Source organism: Terrapene carolina, unplaced genomic scaffold (genome assembly GCF_002925995.2).
Source record: "Terrapene carolina triunguis isolate 2854851 unplaced genomic scaffold, T_m_triunguis-2.0 Scaffold951, whole genome shotgun sequence".
NCBI classification, from domain to species: domain Eukaryota; kingdom Metazoa; phylum Chordata; order Testudines; family Emydidae; genus Terrapene; species Terrapene triunguis.
Window position 1 is genome coordinate 7,894,888 of NW_020665302.1, and position 20,507 is coordinate 7,915,394.

General features: G+C 44.0%; 1 protein-coding gene across 1 annotated transcript in view; it reads left to right on the forward strand.

Annotated features, from left to right (window-relative positions):
* Window positions 1–2,493: 2,493 nt before the first annotated feature.
* The window catches only part of CCDC60 (coiled-coil domain containing 60), a 112,824-nt gene continuing 94,810 nt past the window's right edge, over window positions 2,494–20,507 (forward strand). The window contains exon 1 of the mRNA XM_024197397.2: window positions 2,494–2,799. Coding sequence (XP_024053165.2) covers window positions 2,494–2,799 — 306 coding nt within the window. The remainder of the gene's footprint in view (window positions 2,800–20,507) is intronic.

Below are 20,507 nucleotides of genomic sequence, written 5' to 3' on the forward strand. Positions count from 1 at the left end.
GTAAATTATTTTACAGCATTGCCATGAAAGCATTGCCACCTTGGACTGTGGGCAGCTAGGATACATAACTATTTTTCAATCTTATTTCTAGCAAAGTATTTTCTTTTACTTTAAATAAAATGGGAGGGGAGTACTGTGGGCTTCCCCCCACATTTAAGCATCTCTTTTTAGGAAACAGAACATGTATTTGTAAATAATACCCTCCAAGTTTTATAGAATTCAAAAGGTTGGGAGAGTTTTTAACAAGATACAAACATTTATTCGCTGGAAACTGTGTACTATAAATAATATGCTATTTTCTGCTGCTATTGTATGTATTGTAGGCCAGAAAAGATATAGTATTAAACTCATATTGAATTCTCATTTTCCAGCAGTTAGGGCTTTGTTTGCCAAGATTTGCGTGAAGTTTGAAAAGTTGTGCTGAATAAGCTCACTGACCAAGTGAAGCAACTGAAATGTTGTGTTTGTGTGTTGTTTGGTTGGTTGGTGGGTTTGTTTGTTTGTTTGTTTGAGATGTTGGCTAGTGCCTAGAGCTTCCCATGGGAGGCAGGAGACTTGATTTCTAATTCTATGCAGCTAACAGGCTATGGGTCCAGTCCTGCACTAGGTTTGCCATTGTCTCCAATAAAGCAGGAGCATGTCTGGTATTTCTTTGACCAAGGAACCTCTCATCTCTATACTTCACTCTTCCCATTTTACAGATGGGAAGAGCGAATAAAAACCTCCACATGGAGTATTGTGAATGTGAATATCTCCAAAGGAATTTGCACTTCTCTATATCTTTCATCTAACATTTTCAACCTATTAATCATAATGTAATTTCATGATATTTACAACCGGGGGCCAAAATCATGGGTAATACAAATTTGCGTTCCCCCTGCACACGGAATCGGTTCAGTTACCCACCAGCATGAGTGATGCTGGTGTGTAGACACACTAGTACATATTGAAATGCCTTAATGCAGTTGTTATGGTTTTTGCTGGTCCCCACCACCCCCAACCAGTTCTGAATCTGTTGATGTTCCAGCTTCAGTCTGCTGCGCGTGCAGAACATGACTGCCCAGTCTCACATAGATAAGGCAGGGAAATGTTGGGGTGGGTAGCAATGAGGGGTGCTGAATGCTGCAAGCCATTGAACTGAGCTGTAACCCCCCTGGAAACCACTTCAAGCTGGGGGTGCAGCAGCACCTATGGTAGCAATCCTCCCAGCTAACACCAGCCAGGGCCTTGCGACCACCCCTGTGTGCGCCCTACAGGCGAAGGGGCTCTGTACCCGCCCCTGCTGTGTGTGAAGCCAGACCCCACAGGCTGTGGGGCCGGGGATTGGCACTGGAGGGCCGCCCTAGCCAGGGTGTCAGCGCAGAGGAGTGAGAGATGCCAACCAGCAGCCCTGAGTCCCAAGCGCTTTACCAGGCACCACTTCACACCCGCACCCTAGCGCCCCCCAGTGGGGCAGGCAGGTCCCGGCTCTGCCCGCCGGCCCTTGGGGGGAGGGGGGAGCGCTGCACAGAAGCGCCGTTGGCACAGTCCAGTCTCCTGGCGGGTGACGTCAGCAGCTCTGCCCCGCCCGCCGCGGAACAGGGACCCAAGGGGAGGCGGCCGAGGCCTGTGACGCGTCGTCAGGGGCAACAGGGGACGCCGTCTCGGGCGGGTGGGCTGGGGCGAGACGCGCTGCTTCCGGGACACGCTCGGGGGGGCGGCTCAGTGGAGGGGCCATAGCACCTGGACTCGGGGGGGGGTCGCTGAGGGGGGGCTTAGCACCTGGACTTCCCGGGGGGGTCAGTGGGGAGGGGCTCAGCACCTGGACTCGGGGGAGGGGGTCAGTGGGGGGGCTCAACACCTGGACTCCGGGGGGGGGGTGGGGGGGGGGGGGCTCAGCACCTGGACTCAAAGGGAGGATTGGGGGGTCTCAGTGAAAGGGGGGCATCAGCTCCTTGACCCTGGGGGTGTCTCTGAACTGTGTGTCTCTCTGCTCCTGAGCTCAGGGCGGGGGTCTCTGTGCTGTGGGGGTGGGGAGGGGGGCATCGCCTGGTCTGGGGCCCTACCTATTGTCCTCTTGTTAGAATTCAAATGGCAAGGAGATGGCTTTTATTGTGTCTTTTGAAATGAATAACTAAAGCTGTTCAGAGGGATCCCAGAGAGCTCTCTGTTCAGCCCTGTGTGTTGTGGGTTCCCTGGCCTGTTGGTTGTTTAGTGGGGCAGAGTTGTGGGTTTGTTCATGAACGATTTATTTCCACTAGCCGAGGATACTGCAGAGTGGATTGGCTTTATAGCTCAGGTTATTTTGTGGCAGATACTTTTGATAAGTTACTTTTGTAAATTAACAGGAAGATCATCTCTGGGGTCCATGCAGCAGGTGACCGTTGGTCTTAAGGGCTGCGTTCTGTGGCAGGGGTTGCTTGGAGGTGAAAGGAGGGGGATCAAGATCACCAATAGCAGCAGTAGAAGCACCGGGGTTCCACCCAGGGACCAGTATAATTAGCCAGCAGGTTGATGAATAGCAAGATCAGGATGCCTGGGAACACTAAGACTTTGGACCCTCGTTATTTTGTGCTCATAAGACCATTGCCCATCCCCACACAGAAAGGTGCAAAGGTCCAAGCTAGAAGTAGCACCGTTTATAACTGCTGGGAATCCACAAGGGAGCAAATGTTTTGGGAGAACTACCACAGGAGACACAAGCAACTCACTCAGCATGGGTATTGGACACCCAGCTGGAAACCTTACCAGGAGCTTGGAGAAATTCTCTACCTAGAGCCAAAGAAACTCACCCTCCACTATTTAGGACAGATGCCCCAGGTAAGAACATAAGAAAATTCCTCTTCTGAATTATTAACTTTTTAATTTTTTTCATTTCTGGTTTTAATAGCAAAGCAGAGAGGATCATCTTGTAAGTAAATTGTAGAGGCACATTCCACTGGAAAAGAATAGTCAATTTTTGCTTAAAGACCAAAAAGACAGTGTGAAACGTGCTGTGCCAGCCTATTAATCAATCATTCCAATATGATCAAATTAGTAATGACACCACAGAACATCAGTAGAAAAATTAGACCAGAGGAAAGTGCTTTGACCTTATATTTTGCAGTTTAAGAACAGAGAAGAGCCTTTTAAACTTGGTCTTTGGAGGCTTTATTTAGTAAGAGCAGTTTCAGTAGAGTGGAGAAATTAGAAAGACGATGGGGGGGTGGGATCCAAGAGAAAACTGGGGTAATGGGAATATACAGCATTTTTAAGGAGAGGTAACCAGATCATTCTTGAAAACGGAAGGGAAGGAGCAAATAAAGAGAAAATGACTGAGGATGAGGGAAGGATGAGCTAGGAATGGGGAAATGATGGGGTCTTGGGGATGGGACAATGGGTTGGAAGTTGAGCATAAGAGGGACACCTCAGAATTGGAGACAGGTGATGGAGCAAAGGAAAAGTCTGCGGGATGGGGGTTAGGATTGAGGAGAGCTGTTAGAGAGGTGGTGTGAAAGCTCTGGTATCAAGTAGAGATACAGATGTACAGTTTTAGATGTTATCGCAGCATATTTTATGTTGTAAAATGTATCTGTATTTGAGTTTGTAGAAAGTCTACTATGGTTAACTATGATTATTTATATGCTACTTTGACTGCCAGTGTAATTCTCACCTCCTACTGGTCTCCTTTTGCTGTTACACAGGCGCTCGGTAAGGGGGTCTTACTCTTCCATAGGTCCCTTTTACTGTCTGATTTAATGATTGAGTTACGAGGCCAAAAATATCATTTGCTTGGTTGCCAACACTTGAGATTCAATTGCAAAGTCCCACCGTTTGCATTTGTTTTCTTCACTGTTGTTGGTTCATGCAAGGAAATCTATAATTCACTGAGTTGTTTATGCTCTCCTCCAAGCGAAGCAACATTTCTCATCTGAATATACCCAGAATGGAGTCATCTTTCTCTCTCTGACTCTGCAATTATAAAGCAAGCTATAGTGACTGTGTCCCAGATCCACGACGGGATTTAGGTGTTGCTTAATTTTCTGCACTGGTTGTGTGTTGGAATACATATACAGCTTAAAGTTTTGGATGGAATGTTTTTAAAGCTCTAAACAGAGATTGGCTCTCATTCACTATATTTGACTGAGCTTCTAACATCCTATCATCTTGAAAGGGAAAAGGCTTTTGGTTCTATGGGTATGTAGGTGTACAGCAAGTTTTGCCAGTATTTTTGCCCATGACACTATTTTTGCCTTTATAGCATGTAACCACTGAAATGCCCTTCCCTCGGACCCTAGAAGTACCTTTTACATTTAGATATTCAGCAGCAACTGTTGATTATTTAGACTCCTACACTAATCTTGAAACTCAATGGTAATTTTGCACAGAAGATGACGGTTCTGGAAAGAAATTTGAACTCTGCTGATTGAGATTTGAACTAAATGAGCAGGTTAAAATGTATAATTTCTATGAAGAGTAATTTAATCTAAACCAGGTAGGTGCATTGAAAATACCGCATATGATGGTAGCAGCTTAAGTTAGAGGTTTTCAGAGCCACTAGGGGGATTTAGCCATTCAACTCCCATTCATTTATATGGGCACTGTGTGCCTAAATCCCCTGCTCATCTTTGAAAATCTCAACCTAATTATAGAATAAAACATGATTTTACTCCCAAAAGACTACAAGTCCTGAAGAATGGCCATATACGTGATTATTTTGTAATTCAGTATGTACCTGATGGCTGCAGACATGAGAACTATACTTTTTAACCACTGGGTGAGTGAGAGCAGTAGTCTTCCTAGAAATGAAAAGCTTAATCTCTTCAATGAATATATTTGCTCCCAAAAATTAGCATTTGTTTTGATCACCAACATGGCCAGAGAATAATGATGGTGAATAACAGTAATGTCTGTAAACAGCAAAACTCTGTAACCCTCTGGATTTAATAGGACTTGAGTTGGTGCTCTCCTGTGAGCTATTATCTATTGACAACCATTACTTCCTAAATTGAAAAGCTCCTAAAATGGGCTAAAAGTGATTGAGGACTTATTATGAAGTGATTACATAGGAAGATATGGGCATAGGGTGCAATGATCGTTAGCTAATTGGACATCTAGGGTATTATTTAAGTGATTGGTGGTGATCAGTATGATTCTAGCCAACAAATATGTCAAAATAGCTGTATTTTTTTTCTGTTTGTTTCTGCATTATTATTATTTAAGTAAATCTGTTCTCCCTGGAAACTTACAGCTGGTTTTTGAATATTTTAGCTTTTGCCCATCTGAAAAATCTACTCTTTCATGCTTAAATAACTATTTGGAATGTGTTGTCTACCTTACAATGAAAACAGTAAGGCCATGTCTACACTACAAAGTCAACTTATGTTCTGTCAATGATGATCCACTGCTGTAATTAAACCACTTTTGCATGTCCACACAACGCTCCATATAATGGTAGATCGCGTCCACAGTTGGTGCTCTTGCATTGACAGAGAGGGTAGAGCACCGTGGGTACCTATTCCACTGTGCAACTCACCACCATCTGCCGCTGGGTGTTCTGGAAAGGGTTCACAGTGACTCATGGGAGCAGGCTCACCATCCCATCATGCAGTTTTCTCCGTCCCAGCATTCCATGGGCTTCTGACTATGTTTCACGCTGCTTTTCGACAGCTCCTGTAAACTGCGCATCCAGCATTTCTGTCTCACAGCTCGGATCCTACACTGCTGTCCAATATTGTGATGAGCATTATGCAGCTGATCCTGCAGTATTTCATGAGCTCCAAGTCTGAAAATGACTGCATGGTGTCTGCCCTGCTGTATGCCATGGAAAGAAACGATTCAAGATTGCTGCTGGCATTCACGGAGTAGCTGCACACAGTGGACTGTCAGTTCTGGGCGCAGGAAACAAGCACTGAGTGGTGGGATTGCATCATTATGGGATGGGATGACAAGCAGTGGCTTCAGAAATTTCAGGTGTGAAAAGCCACTTTCCTGTGTGTGGAGCTCGTCCCTGCCCTCCAGCACAAGGACACCAGAATGACAGCTGCTCTAACGGTGGAGAAGCGAGTTGGTATCCCTGTGTGAAAGCTGGCAACTCCAGACTGCTACCAATCAGTCGCGAATCAGTTTGGAGTTGGGAAGTCCACCGTGAGGGTTGTAGTGATGCAAGTGTGCAGGGCCATTAATCGCCTCCTGCTACAAAGGACTGTGACTCTGGGAAATGTATGGGAAATAGTGAATGGCTTTGGAGCAATGGGATTCCCGAACGGTGGTGGGGCAATAGATGACATGCATATCCCCATTTTGGCCCCAGACCACCTTGTGACAGATTGTCAACAGAAAGGGCTACTTTTCTATGGTCTTGTAAGTTTTTTTTGGTGGATCACCTGGTTTGTTTCACTGACCTCAATGTGGGGTGGTCAGGAAAGGTGCATGATGTACACATCTTCAGGAACACTGGCCTGTACAGAAAACTTCAAGCAGGGACTTTCTTTCCAGACCAGAAGATTCCAATTGAGGATGTGGAGATGCCAATAGTGATCCTTGGAGACCCGGCCAACCCCTTGCTCCCATGGATTATGAAACCTTACACTGGAAACCTTGACCGCAGCAAGGAGCGCTTCAACGACAGGCTCAGTAGGTGCAGAATGACTGTTGAATGAGCCTTTGGCTGATTAAAGGGTCGCTGGCGCTGCCTTTTTGGCAGGTTAGACCTCAATGAGGAAAATATTCCCACGGTCATAGCAATCTGCTGTGCTCTGCATAACATTTATGAAACTAAGGGGGAGAAGTTTCCACAGGAGTTGAGAGTTGAGGTAGACCGTCTGGCTGCTGATTTTGAGCAGCCAGATATGAGGGCTGTTAGAGGGGCTCAACAGGGCGCTATTTGAATCAGGGAGGCTTTAAAGGAGCATTTTGACAATGAACCCAAGTAATATGTCTGTCTGTGATGCATTTAGCCAGGCATTGTTTTCTTGCACTGTAGTACGAACCTTGTAATGACTCTGGTGTGTGTGTTAATTTTACAATGCTGATGCACTAATTGCCACTGTGTATGAATTTCAGCAGCAATCACCATTTGTAGGACACAAAGATTTCTTATCTTTCTATAAGTTCATTTTTATTCAGCAGTGATATGTTCTGCAAGGGACATGAAAATGAAAAGCACATATTCAAATGAGGCTCTCGCAGTTGGGTGTATGTCCAGCTGTCATTGTGATACACGTCCCTTGGGGGTGGAGTGCATGAGGTACTGAGATGGCCCAGGAACACGTGAGGAATGTGCGGGGAGGATTGTAGGGAGGATATGGAAGGCAATTCTGTATGGGCTGCAAGGGGAGACGAGCATGGATGTGTTCTGTCTGCAGTTCGGTCAGGGACCTTAGCATGTCTGTTTGGTCCTGGAGCAACTGTATCATCTACTCCTGCCCCTGCTTCCTCTCCTGGCTATCCATATGCAGTTTCTCATTGATAGCCTCTCTCCATGCTCTCTGCTTGCAATCAGAAGCATCAGAGGATTGCGGCACCTCCTGGAACATGTCTTCCTTACTCCTCCTGTTTCATCTCCTTATGTGATGGAGCTGCTCACCTGGTGTGCAGGAGGAGACCATCAAGGGCATATCTGTAGATGCTAAAGAAACAATAGACAGAGGCACTATTGTTAGTGCACTCACAGCCTTGATTAAAACAAGCTATAAACACCACTTTCTCGTTTCCCCTTGGCAGACACACAGCATAGTGGGAGCCCCAGCCATGGTCAGTTTAGCCCAGGGAGGGGAAGGGACAAGTTGGGACGAGGGGGAGGGTTTCCACAGGGGTATCACTACAAGCACCTTGGGCCATTATTCTGAGTACTGGCACCATTTTCCATAGACAGAGGTGATAGCAGCTGATATTTTGCTCATGAGGGTAAGTGAGGATGCAATTTGAAGCTTCTGCTTGTGTATGGCTACAGACCGGGTCTGTATACTGCTCGCCTATGTGCTGCTTTGTTGCCTGCAGAAATAATTGCTGATTGGCACAGCAAAGTTTCCTACAGCGGGGGAAGAAACAAGGCATCCCTCCCAAGAAACCTTCAGCAGAGGATTGTGGAGTACCTCCAGGAAAGTTTCCTAGAGATCTCTAAGGAGGATTCCTGGGACATCCCGGTGTGCATCAGCAAACTTTTCTGCAGGGCTCCCTCTGCCTGGCTGCACGGGGAACAAGAAACAGATACAAATGGTGCCTGTGTTTGGTTATTTCAATCCCTCTTCCAACCTAATTTAAAAAAGCACAGCTCTATCTCATGTCTCCCTGCAGTATCAAAGCACAATGAGTACTTACTGGAGCTCCCCACTCCTGCATCAGGCGTGCCAGAGCCAGAGTGCTGGGACTAGCTAGACCCCTGCGGAGTTGTTAAGAGGTCCTGGCTCGCCATGCCACCGGATATCCCTGTCGCATGTCCCCTATCCTCCTCCAACTCCACTTCCTCATCCATCACGTCATCCTCGGGGTTCACTCTGCTGGCCATTGTCTCCAGTCCCCTCCAAAGTATCTATGGGGCTCTTGGCCATGGAAGTGGGGTTGCCACAAAGGATGACAAGCAGCTCCTTGTAGGAGTGGCATGTCTTTGACAACACATCAGAGTGATGATTGGCCTCCCTTGCCTTCTGCTACGCCAGTCTCAGCTCCTTGATCTTGGCACAACACTGCTGTGTGTCCCTATCGTGCCCTTTCTCATCCATGCCACAAGCAATCTCCCCATGGGTATCAAAGTTTCTGCGGCTTGAGCGGAGCTGTGGTTGCACAGCCTCTTCTCCCCACAGACACAGCAGATCCGATAACTTCAGTGTACTCCAGACAGGAGCATGTCTGCTGCAGACAGCTGGCATGGTCAGCTGGGCAGATGTGACACGAGCGCTCCATGCCAAGCAAACAGGAAGAGGAATTTCAAAAATTCCTAGGGCTTTAAAGTAGGAAGGGCACATGCCTGTGTACCTGACTGCAGGGCAGCGGAATTCGAACTGGTGACCAGAGTGGTCACGATGGGCAATGTACGACACTTCCTGGAGGCCACTTAGAGTGACATAAGCAACCCAGTGTCTACACTGACACTGCGTTGCTCTAATTACTCTATAAGCGCTACGCCTCTCGTTGAGGTGGTTTTATTATGTCAATGTAGCAGAGCATTAAATCGGCAGGAGGAGCATTGTAGTGTGTACACATCCACAGTCAGGTCGACGTACACTGCCTTATATTGACTTAACTATATAGTATAGACAAGGCCTAAGTAAACCCAGGCAATCAGACTAAAGAATTCCATTTGTCTGTCTGTAATCAGCTGGAACAAAATGAACACTTCCAAGCCACAGCCAATATTAGTTTAGTTATAGATGGAGCTTTAAAAGGTTTAGTATTTGGGTATAGAATAGGGTTGCCAACTTTCTAATTGCACAAAACTGAACACCCTAGCCCCTCCCCTTCCCTGAGGCCCCACCCCCCACTCACTACATTTCCCCCTCCCTCAGTGGCTCACTCTCCCCCACCCTCACTCACTTTCACTGGGCTGGGGCAGGGGGATAGAGTGCGGGAGGGGATGAGGGCTCTAACTGCAGGTTTGGGCTCCGGGCTGGGCCAGGGAGTTGGGGTGTGGGAAGGGCTGAGGGCTCTGGCTGTGGGGGTGTGCTTTAGGGTGGCACTGGGGATGACGGGTTTGGGGTACACGAGGGGGCTCCAGGCTGGGGGGTGGCTCAGGGCTGGGGCAGTGGGTTGGGGCTCAGGGTTGGGGCACGTGCTTACCTTGGGTGGCTCCCGGTCAGTGGCACAGTAGGGCTAAGGCAGGCTCCCTGTCCTGGATCAGGTCCAGCTCCTAAGCAGGGGGCCAGGAGGCTCCATGTGCTGCTCTCTCGCCCATATGCACCGCCCCCCCACCCCCCAGCTCCCATTGGCCATGGTTCCCAGCCAATGGGAGTGCAGAGCCAGTGCTTGGGGCGGGGGCAGCACGTGGAGCCCCGTAGTTTTTCCCCCCCTAGGAGCCAGACCTGCTGGCTGCTTCCGGGACATAGCGCGATGCCAGGACTGGTAGGGACCAGCCTGCCTTAGCCCTGCAGCACCGCCAACCAGACTTTTAACAGCCCGGTTGGCGGTGCTGACCAGAGCCGCCAGGATCCCTTTTCGACCAGGCATTCCGGTGAAAAACCAGACACCTGGCAACCCTACTTTAGAAGATATGGGGGGCCTGCATTCCCCTAATCCACCTAAGGTTTTATTATCTGAGGGCAGCTGGGTGGCCCAATCCCACGTTGGAGCCTCTGATGTCTACAGGAGTTAAAATGCCTTGGCATTCCAATTACCCCCACAATGTCAATGTTTTTTAGATGTGGCCTAAACATGCCTGCTTCATACTTCTGTCCCTAGTTTTTGCCCCAACCACTCTCTCAGTTTAATTAGGCAACCAAATGGGCCACTTATCCCCTCCAGAGCTTCTTTCCTGGTTCCTGGCATTCTGCCTTATACCATTGTTTGTGGGGCTCCTCCAGAGGGGAGTGTATTTCAGCATTGCACCCAATTTAAATTCATATCTAAATGGCATGATTGACCCCTTTTTAAAGCATCCATTACATATAAGTTGAAGTAACTTCATTTGGTTTTAGGTGTTGTTTCTTTCTCTCTCTCCTTCTCTCAAAATGTCGGGCACACACTAAGCAGACAGGACTGATTCATTGAAAGTCAAGGAATGTCACTTTCCAGACAGCATTTTTGATTTCCTAAGTGTCCAGAGCAGTGTGTTAAAGGTCTTTTTGTGATTCCTTGGTGTAACAGTGCGTGGTGATAGTAGTCACCTTTTATCATCTTCATATAGTTTCTTTTTCATTAATTGCTGTAACAAATCCATTTGCAAAACCTCTGGGGTGGCTTGTTGACTTTTTACATGAAAGAAAGGTGGCCTTTTTGACCAAGTCTAAAACAATCCAATTCCACAGAATTTGCAGTATCATTAATGTCCCAGCCTATTCTGTACTTGTGATAAGAGTATGTTCTGTAATTGTGTGCGTTAGGTAAATAGGTCACTAGATAAGATTGATAACCGCGTCAGCAAAGAAATGTTTTCAACTAGCACTGGAGAAGAAAACTGAGCAATTTCTTTGGCTAGAAATTACACTGGTGTTATTCACATTGCTATAGTTAGAGATTTGTCAGGGTTTCCATTACGAATCCTTATTTTTCAGAGGACTTGTACTCCACTGCAAAAAATTCTCTACTCCAGGCTGAAGCTTAGGGACAAATTATGGCCACTCCCGCCTGGGTGTGCTAGAGTAGAGAACTAATGCAAGGAGCCTTTTCTCTCTCAGTTCACCCTCTCAAGGGGCAGTCATAATTTAACTGCCACTCTGAGGAGAGCAGGAAAAGGAAGGTGGCTGTTGTATTGCCAGAGCACTAGCAGCTCCAGAGGGGGCGGGTTGGGCAGACAGACTGCTCTGGCAAGGAGCGCTACCAATGACTTCTGAAGCAAGTAGGATGGTGTTTGTACCTCCCCCCTACAAGGTATTATTATGCCTTAGGCCGACTTAAAAGTCCCAAATGCAAGTAAATATTTAGGACATAGTTTTTCCTTTTGATGCACACAGTATACTCTGCACAGGAAACCTGAGAAAGTCCAGTGTATGTGCTGATCAGTTCGAGTCAGTACGGTTGCAACCATAATACCAGCAAATGCGTGTTTAGTTTAAAAAAAATCTGTACTTTCAAAGGTAGATTTAAAAGAGTAAATTGGATTCGTTACTAGTTTAATGCATTAAGGGAAATTAAGTGATTTGTGTGTATATTCACATTCAGGTCCAAATGCAAAACATGGCACTCATTAAAGGGAATGAATCTACCAAGTACAGAGAAGTTCTACTTTACACTCCAGTATCGTTATATCCCATGGGACACTTTATAATATAAGCCCCTTCTTGCAGTATGCTGAAGCCTCCTGTTTGGTGTTGAGTGCTCACAACCCATTGAAATCTGTGGAAATTGATGGCATTCATAGAATTAGGTAGAAGTTTTTGGAAAAATCCAGTCAATATGAAATAATTTTTCTTCTCATCCAGCCAGCTCTACTAATAAGGCAGCGAGCTTTACTGGTGAATAATCTTTATAAATATTTTCTAATTTTTTTCTCTTAAAGATATGTAATATCTATATCAGAGAGCGAGAAAGTTGACATTGGCATGGATTTGGGAAGCCATAACTGGCAAAGCACTGAAAAGGGTTATTTAGATCATTCCAAATATCTGGCAGAGCATGTGAACAGATTATTTGACTGGTAAAACTGGGTCCCTTCAACATCGAGCCAGTGCTTGTCAGCAGTGGGCAAGCGTCTTTGCAGGTTAGTACTTCAGTATTACTTAGAATTAAAGGACCTTTACAGTGTCATGGCATTAGAGTGAGAGCTTTAAAAGAGAAACAATTTTTCATTCAATATTTTTCTTAGAATCGACTTTTCCCTATCTCTTCCCCATGTAATACTTTTCCAGATTCCGCACACTGTAGTGAGAGAACCACCAATTCAGGAATTACAGTAGTCCTGTGAGTAGCTGCTTCGATGCAGACAGAATGCACAGAGAGAGAATGGGGGAATGTGGCTGTGAAGTCCACACTTTTAGCTACTCCAGTTACCCAAAGTTGCTCCCATCAGCCGTTGTGCATTTCAAATGTAAAAATTACTTGGGAATCAAGATGGTGTAATATATTCAGTTACACAAGAATTGTCTGCAGAGTTGCAGCTGCAATGTTCACGTAATACATGCAAACCAGAGTCAAACCACAAAGCTTTATACTCTTAAAAAAAAGGGGGATTTCGTGTGTAGAGCTGCCATTGCTAACCCTGATGGGCTGCAAGATATTGCACCTTAAAACTGTCACAGGGCCAGGACCGCGGTGAAAGTAACTTAAAGGACTTACCGGTACTCCGGAGTCCTTGGGGGGGGGGGGCCCTCAACCGGAAGAGGCGGGTGCTTTAAATGAGGATTTAAAGGGCCCGGGGCTGTGGTAGCAGCAGCTGGGAGCCCCGGGCCCTTTAAATCACCCCTGGAGCTACCAGCTGCAGAGAGGGTGATTTAAAGGGCCCGGGGCTCCAGCTGCTGCTACCGCAGCATAGCCCCGAGCACTTTAAATCACCATTGGAAGGGGCCCTGGCCTCTGGCGGAGCTTTAAAGGGCCCAGGGCTCTGCTGCACTAGCGGCAGCCGGGAGCCCCGGGCCCTTTAAATCACCACCAGAGCCCCACCCCCGCTACCCCAGGGCTCCAGCAGCGGGGCTTGGGTGGCAATTTTAAAGGGCCCCAGAGGGTAGCAGCAGTGGGAGCCCCAAGCCCTTTAAATCGCCAACCGAGCAGCCCCGGGGTAACAGCGGCAGCTGGGGGCTCGGCCGGTGATTTAAAGGGCTCCGGCTGCCGCAGCCCCGGATCCTTTAAATAGCCACCGGCGCCCCGCCGCCGCCTCCCCAGGTCTCCTGGGACGATTTAAAGGGCCCGGGGTGGTAGCTGCAGCAGGCACCCCAAGCCCCATATATCGCCGCCCGAGCCCCGCCGCCGCTTCCCCGGGGCTCTGGCAGCAGGGCTCTGGCGGCAATTTAAAGGGCCCAGGGCTCCAGCCGCTGCTGGGAGCCCCAGGCCCTTTAAATTGCTGCCAGGGGAAGCTGATCCACCCTGGTACCAGCTTACTTTCACCTCTGGCCAGGACTAAATAAATTATCTGAGAACAATGTAATTTTTAAGGCAAATTCCTCATTTTGAGGAAAGTAGTAAACATTTCTCTGGTGGGTTGCTGTTGTGGTGCTTTGTTTTGTTTTCTAAAATGGCAGTTGTTTGTACGTGCTCAGAAGTTTGGAACCTTAGAAGTACTCCAAAGCAGGAGAAAGAGGTAGACAAAGTGCAGGTGAGACTGTCAGCGATTTGATACACTGCAAAGCCATTTGATAAATTGCATGTATCACCTGGCTATCACCAAAACATATGAGAGATATTAGTTACAGATAATGTAAAACAAAAGAGCAGTTGCAAGCGTGATTACACTGTGATTACAATTTCAGAGTTCATAGTGTCTCATCATAAGAGATATTTCATTGCTTACTATGTAAATGAAAGTGTACGGCATCTTGTGCCCCTCAGAGACATGGCTGGCTATACATCAAGAAATGTTGAAAGACTTTCATAGCCTTAGTGCACACTGCTTCCATTGCAGAGCTTTTTGTATAATTAAAATGGGTATATGAGTATGCCCAATTTAAGTTTTCATGGAGAATTCCGGTGGTTAACATAGCTGGGTTTTACTGATATTTTGCCTCTGCTCATTTTCTTTTATTTTTAGTATATACAATTTTAAACTGTTCTAATTTTTTCTTTGATGTTAAGCAGAGAAATTTTATTTTTTTCTCCTTCTTTTAAGAACATGCAAAAAAGTAGTTGTTCTACTCAGAGACAGAAAAGTAACTTGTGGAAGTTAGGCCACTAATCTTTCTCACAAGCTTCATAACCATAACACGTGTGTATGAACGCTTGACATGTTAATCATCAAGTAAGTTAACATCCATTCACGTTATTCATGTGAGGTGGCATCTTAGCCTTACTTTTTTTCAAGAAAGCTGGTGTGACCCATTGGCACTTTCTACATTCCCCAAGGTCACATACAGCAACAAGCCACTGAGAACTTGTAATGTACTAGCAAGTGTTTATGTATGGCATTGACCTCCAGTAAATGGAATCTGACTTGCTCAATGTTTCTGATTATTTTGTCTTCTATTACCATAAATTATATTTGTAAACAAAATAACTTCATTTTTTAAAAAGTTGCAATTGAAAATGTGTTTAAAGGGCTTCAAGTAGCACCCCAAACTAGTTACATTTTCTTAACAAAAATTTGACATTTTCTAAAATACCCCAAACGTTAGAATGTCAGGAACTAAACAGAAATGTGATCTAACCATTTGCCCAAAGCCATTGACAATTCTTTATCATTCACTATTACCCACCCAACTTACACAGCCTGCCCAACCTTAACTTTGCTCCCTTGTTCGCATTGTATTGGTGATCTATTGTTGGATGCATGGTGCTGGTTTTATATATTGTTTATTAAAAGTGCAATATTGTCTTAGGGAACATAGTGAAAGCGGTAAATAGGAAGATGGATAGTTTGGCTGTATGGTTGGGGGAGAACGTTTTGGAAATGTAGTGAAAGATGTGACAGGATTTAGCAATTATGTGGATTTGACATCAAAGGAAAGAGAGGAGTCTAAGGTAACGCTAAGTCTGGGAGCTTAGGTGATAGAAAATATAATGATATTGTCAAAAGTGACAGAAGATGGTTTGAGAGGAAAGATAAGTTCAGTTTTAGACACAGTTTGCCAAATTGAGAGCTGTGTCTAAGTTAGAGTAACATTTTTTTTTTTTTTTTCCTGGCCCCCTCAATGTATGTATTCCATCAAATTGGACTCTCCAGACTTCTGTTAGACTACTAATTACTACTTGGATTTATTAAGGCTCTGTCTACAATACAGGTGCTACAGCAGCAGAGCTTCAGCGCTGCAGCTGTACCACTGTCGTGCAGACATTTCCTACAGTGATGGAAGGGGGTTTTCCATTGCTGTACTTAATCCACCTCTCTGAGACACACTGGAAGAATTTCTCCATCAACATACTGGTGTGTCCGCTGGGAGTTAGGTCAGCTTAACTAAAACTATGTCTACACTGGCAACCAAATGACAAAACTTTTGTCTTTCAGGGGTGTTTTTTTTTTTTTTTTTTTAACACCTCTGAAAGACAAAATTTTTGCCGACAGCTCTTTGTCAGCAGGAGCGCTCTCCTGCTGACAATTCTAACACCACTCGTTGGGGGTGGACGTTTTTTGTCGGCAGGAGAGCTGACAAACAGCGGCTACACTGCGTGCCTTTTAGCGATGTGGCTGTAGTGGCACGGCCCTGTCGCTAAAAGTTGCGTAGTGTAGACATAGCCTATGACACTCAGGGGTGTAAAAAACTCACACCCTTGAGTGACATTGCAATGTCAACCTAAATTTTAAATGTAGACATGGCCTAATGTAGACTCCTTGCCCCTTAACAATGTTTAACTTATTACATAAAAACCTTGAGTTAAAGAAGAATTATTTAGATCTGAAAGTCAAGCACTTAAAGGTTAAGAACTGCCAGATTTCCAGTTTCCCTTGCAACCTTAATTCTGTCCCTTATGCACCCATTCTGAGCACTGAATGAGCCTGAGGTCTTATGAAAAATAGTATGTGATCTGGAGGATATATAACAAATTTTAGTTTAGCAACTAGTTAAATGATTACCCATACCACCTTTCTTAGGGTTCTTTTAATTTTGATTGCTTAACTAAAGGAAAACACTTGAGTTTAATTTAGTTTTATAGTGTTTTATTAACAATCTTTAACAATAGCAACTAATAATATAGGAAGACAAAAATAGTATTGGACTATGATTTGGCTAACATAAACTAGAAAAATTATTATAACCATTCCAGTTTTCAGAATCAAATCACACAATCAGAATAGAATATTAAAACTTATACTCAATTACTATCTTGGAAAGGTGATTTTGTTTAGATTTTTGACTGAGCCCCTCAGAATAGGGCCTCACTTGTGCCAACTGGTTGTCAGCTCCAATGCTGCCAACACAATCAGAGGAAAAACAATTCAAAACTTACAAGAAAATTTGGTCAACTACTTACATGCCAGTTCACCAAGATCTCCTTCCAATGGATCTATAGTAGTTAGCCCTTGCTACCTATTTCCCAGTGTCTCATAAGCCCAAGATCTGACTAACACTCCTATCTAACTTAAATGCCTACATTTATGCCAGACTGTACAAATTGAGTGCAGTTCAAAAAGCTTGCGCACTTGTCTCATTTTATGTCTGTATACACCTAGAACTTGAAAGGCTGTATGAAATTATTAACTATGGTGAACACATGTACAGTGGTCTACAATCTTAGTTAACAACAGTAATTTGTTCAGTTTTAAAGCTACATTACAACAATCTTGATAGGAACATGTTACAAAACAAAGACTTTCACTGTAACACTGACAATCTTTAAAACACACACACAGGCATGTACACATCCTTACTAATTAGGTACAGTTTCAGGAAGTGGTCAGTTGACTGATTTGAGAGGTCACCTAAGAGAAAGTCTGTGTTACTTATTACTGGATCATTGTTCAGGTGTCAGTTTTCAGCTCAGTTATCATTCACAGCTAGAGTTGATGCCGCAAACACAGGTGGTGTGAAGGACGGACATAACTATAGTCTTTTTGCCGGTGCACAAGCGGGCAACCTAAATTGCTGGAAAATAGAAAGACAGTTAAAGATGCTTATCGAAGGTAGGTACTTGATGTCACCAAAAGGACTCCCACGTAGCCGGCCCAGGACCTCAATCTTCTCTCTTCCAGGTGTCTTCGCTTTCAAAAACCAAAAGTGCTGAAGGAGACAGGTCATTTTATCCTATTTCTCCTGGGTGGTTCAACTTAGTTCCTCTTTTTGGAGGTGCTGGTGGGGTGACCCATACTTCTCATGAAGATTCAAAATATCCAACTAAAATGAGAGTTGTCCTCTCTCACTATCCAGTCAGGGAACGTGACGTCAGCTTTTGAGTTCTTACAACTGGACTGACGTTTTCCAATCTCTTTTTATGCAACACATTTTCTCACATGCACCAGCTTGTATAAGACAAGTTAGGTCATAACTGTTGGTACAACCATCTCGGGATGTACATTAAACACTGTCTGGTTTGCTCCAGACAGCCATTTACCTCCACAAGTCGCTTTCCATTGCTACGCTACGCTGATGAATTGCAGTTCATTCCTTAACCAAGTTTGTGGTTATGCTTGCTCAAGTTGTAGTTTCTCCATCAACGCTTTGCTGGCTTCTGAAATGTTCAGGTTCATATAACTTCTACAAAGTCCCTATGTATTTTCTGAGTGCTCTTTAAACTTATTTTAACAGTACATTATACAAAGAAAAGTCACTTCAAGATCTGTTATTCACCAGCAGACTGGAACAACTGTATAAATCCATCCATTTCTGTTCTCCTTGTTTTAACAAGGGACCTTGGTGGTATGTATGGCTGAGATGAGCCTATGCAATTTTAACCAAACAGTTACATCTCTGATTATTCCATTTTGTGGTCAAGTGTCCTTATAAACACATTATTTGCTTTTAGTTCCTTTTATTTACTGCCTCTATTAGCACAGGTGTATTTTACTAACTTGATAGCGTAAACATGCTTGATTGCAAGTATAACCTTATTTCTTCACTTTATTACTTAAAATAAAAGAAATCAGTATGAATGCAACCCCTGTCATTAAAGTTTATAATATTTTGCCCAAAGCTGCATCATTTATAGTTGACTTTCCTTTTATATCAGTTTTAACTATAATATTATATTCCATCAAATTCCCTCTTTTACTACTATATTTGGCACATCATATAATATCTGAATGTTTGATATTAATGTAATTTTTAATTCATTCACTTATTCACAGACAGGGGTAAAGGGGAAGTCTCTTTAGCTGCACCAGCAGTATGTTCTTGCAAAAGGCTGCAGCAACTCTGAAGTTGCTCAGATTATTGAAGAAAACTAGCTGTGAGACTTTGGGCTTTTATTTTCTTAGCCCTCTGTTCTGTCTTTCTAAAAGGCCTTGATGCCTGGGCAATTCTTAAATAGTAATAAATCATAATTCGGGGGCATCCATTACTACAGATAAGAACATATACTGGGTGAGACCAAAGGTCCATCTAGCCCAGTATACTGTCTTCCGACAGTGGTCAATGCCAGATGCCCCAGAGGGAATGAAGAGAACAGGTAATCATCAAATGATCCATCCCCTGTCGCCCATTCCTAGCTTCTGGCATAGGCTAGGGATACCATCCGTGCCCATCCTGGCTAATAGCCATTGATGGACCCATCCTCCATGAATTTATCTAGTTATTTTTTGAGCCCTGTTATAGATCATGTAATTAAAGACTGTATCATCACACATACACACAAGACAGCAGGATTAAGGTTGCAGCCATAAATTTGGCATTTCCTACCATTTGAGGAACCTAAATAACTTTATTTCAATGTAGTTTATTCATATGTAACTTCCTAGGTTGGTGGGTTTTTTAAAAAGGAAAAAGATAAAAATTTCTATTATGTACAACTATAACAACCCGCCCACAAAGATGATGATGATAATACTGATAACTAGCTAAGATTATTGAGCTCAAGTGATAGAGGCCTTTGTTTTTTGAAGCAGAATTTGAGTTCTATTTCTCATGGTCCATATGTGAGATTTAACTGGCAGCTGTGGTGTGCATTGTTTCTGGTTATGTATACACTACAAATTCTCACTGTTTCTAGCAATTGTAGAAGAGGAGTGTCAACCCCTGAATGGTGACATAGCTAGATTTATTATGATTTAGTCCCAATACTCAGCACTTTTCATATTCATAGCTTTGTACAAGCATTAACTAATCCTCACAACCTTAAGATGGATAAGCAAATGTTATCCCCATTTTACACATGAGGAAACGGAATCAGAGAGTGAAGTGTCTTTCCCAAAGCCATACGATGAGTTAGTGACAAGTCTGGGATTAGAATTCATGATTTCCTGATTCCCAGCTCTTGCTTATTTGTCCAGACCATGTTGCTTTCTGCTTTAGAAACTTAGAGGTGGCAATAACATTTACAAAATATAAATCACAATTGTAGAGACCTAGAATAGAAATAAGTCGTGCTAAAAAAATAATAATCTTAGAATAGGCCATTGTTCTCATTTGGTTAAAAATGGTTACTTTCCTTTGAACACAAATATTAGACTTTAGGTGGTATTCCTGACTTGAGCCTAACTACTTGAATAGGAGATGCTCCATAAAATAAAAGGTTTATGATCAGTAAATTAGTTTGACATCTCTCCGGAACAACAGCTATCCAGTTGAGTCCACACAATCTCCATGCTATTAAAATCAGAACAATCTAATCAATTTCAGAAGTTCAATTTCTATTCCTAAAGGCTGCTTCCATAATGAATTAAGGGAAGCATATCAAATGTAATAATACATTGTTATTAAGGTCTTAGTAAACTTGCCAAATGTCAAACTGCTGGAACAGTTATGGTGCATTATACTTGTGTGATTACAGTTTGAATTGTCAATATTGCGAATTGCATTGCTCACTTAGGTTTGGGAATTGATCTGGAATATCACGCCCGAGGCAGGAAAAAAGCACATTACAAAGGTGACGCTTTGTGATGAGTTTTCAAAACATTTGATTTTTAATGGGTTTAGTGTCTGCTTCTCCTAAGCAGTGCATTAAAAATGCTCTCTAGGATACATGGTAAAAGGAACAGACTGCTCCACCTATTGGCAACACCTCCTGCTCTGCTGGCTGCAGGTGGGAGCTAGAATGACATTTGCTACCATCGCTGGGAGAATTTTGTCAAATGGTAACTTTTGGGAAAGAATGGGAACTGTGTTAGAACAGTTCTTTGATATTTTTAGCAAGTGTAATAATAACACTTGCTTAGAACATAA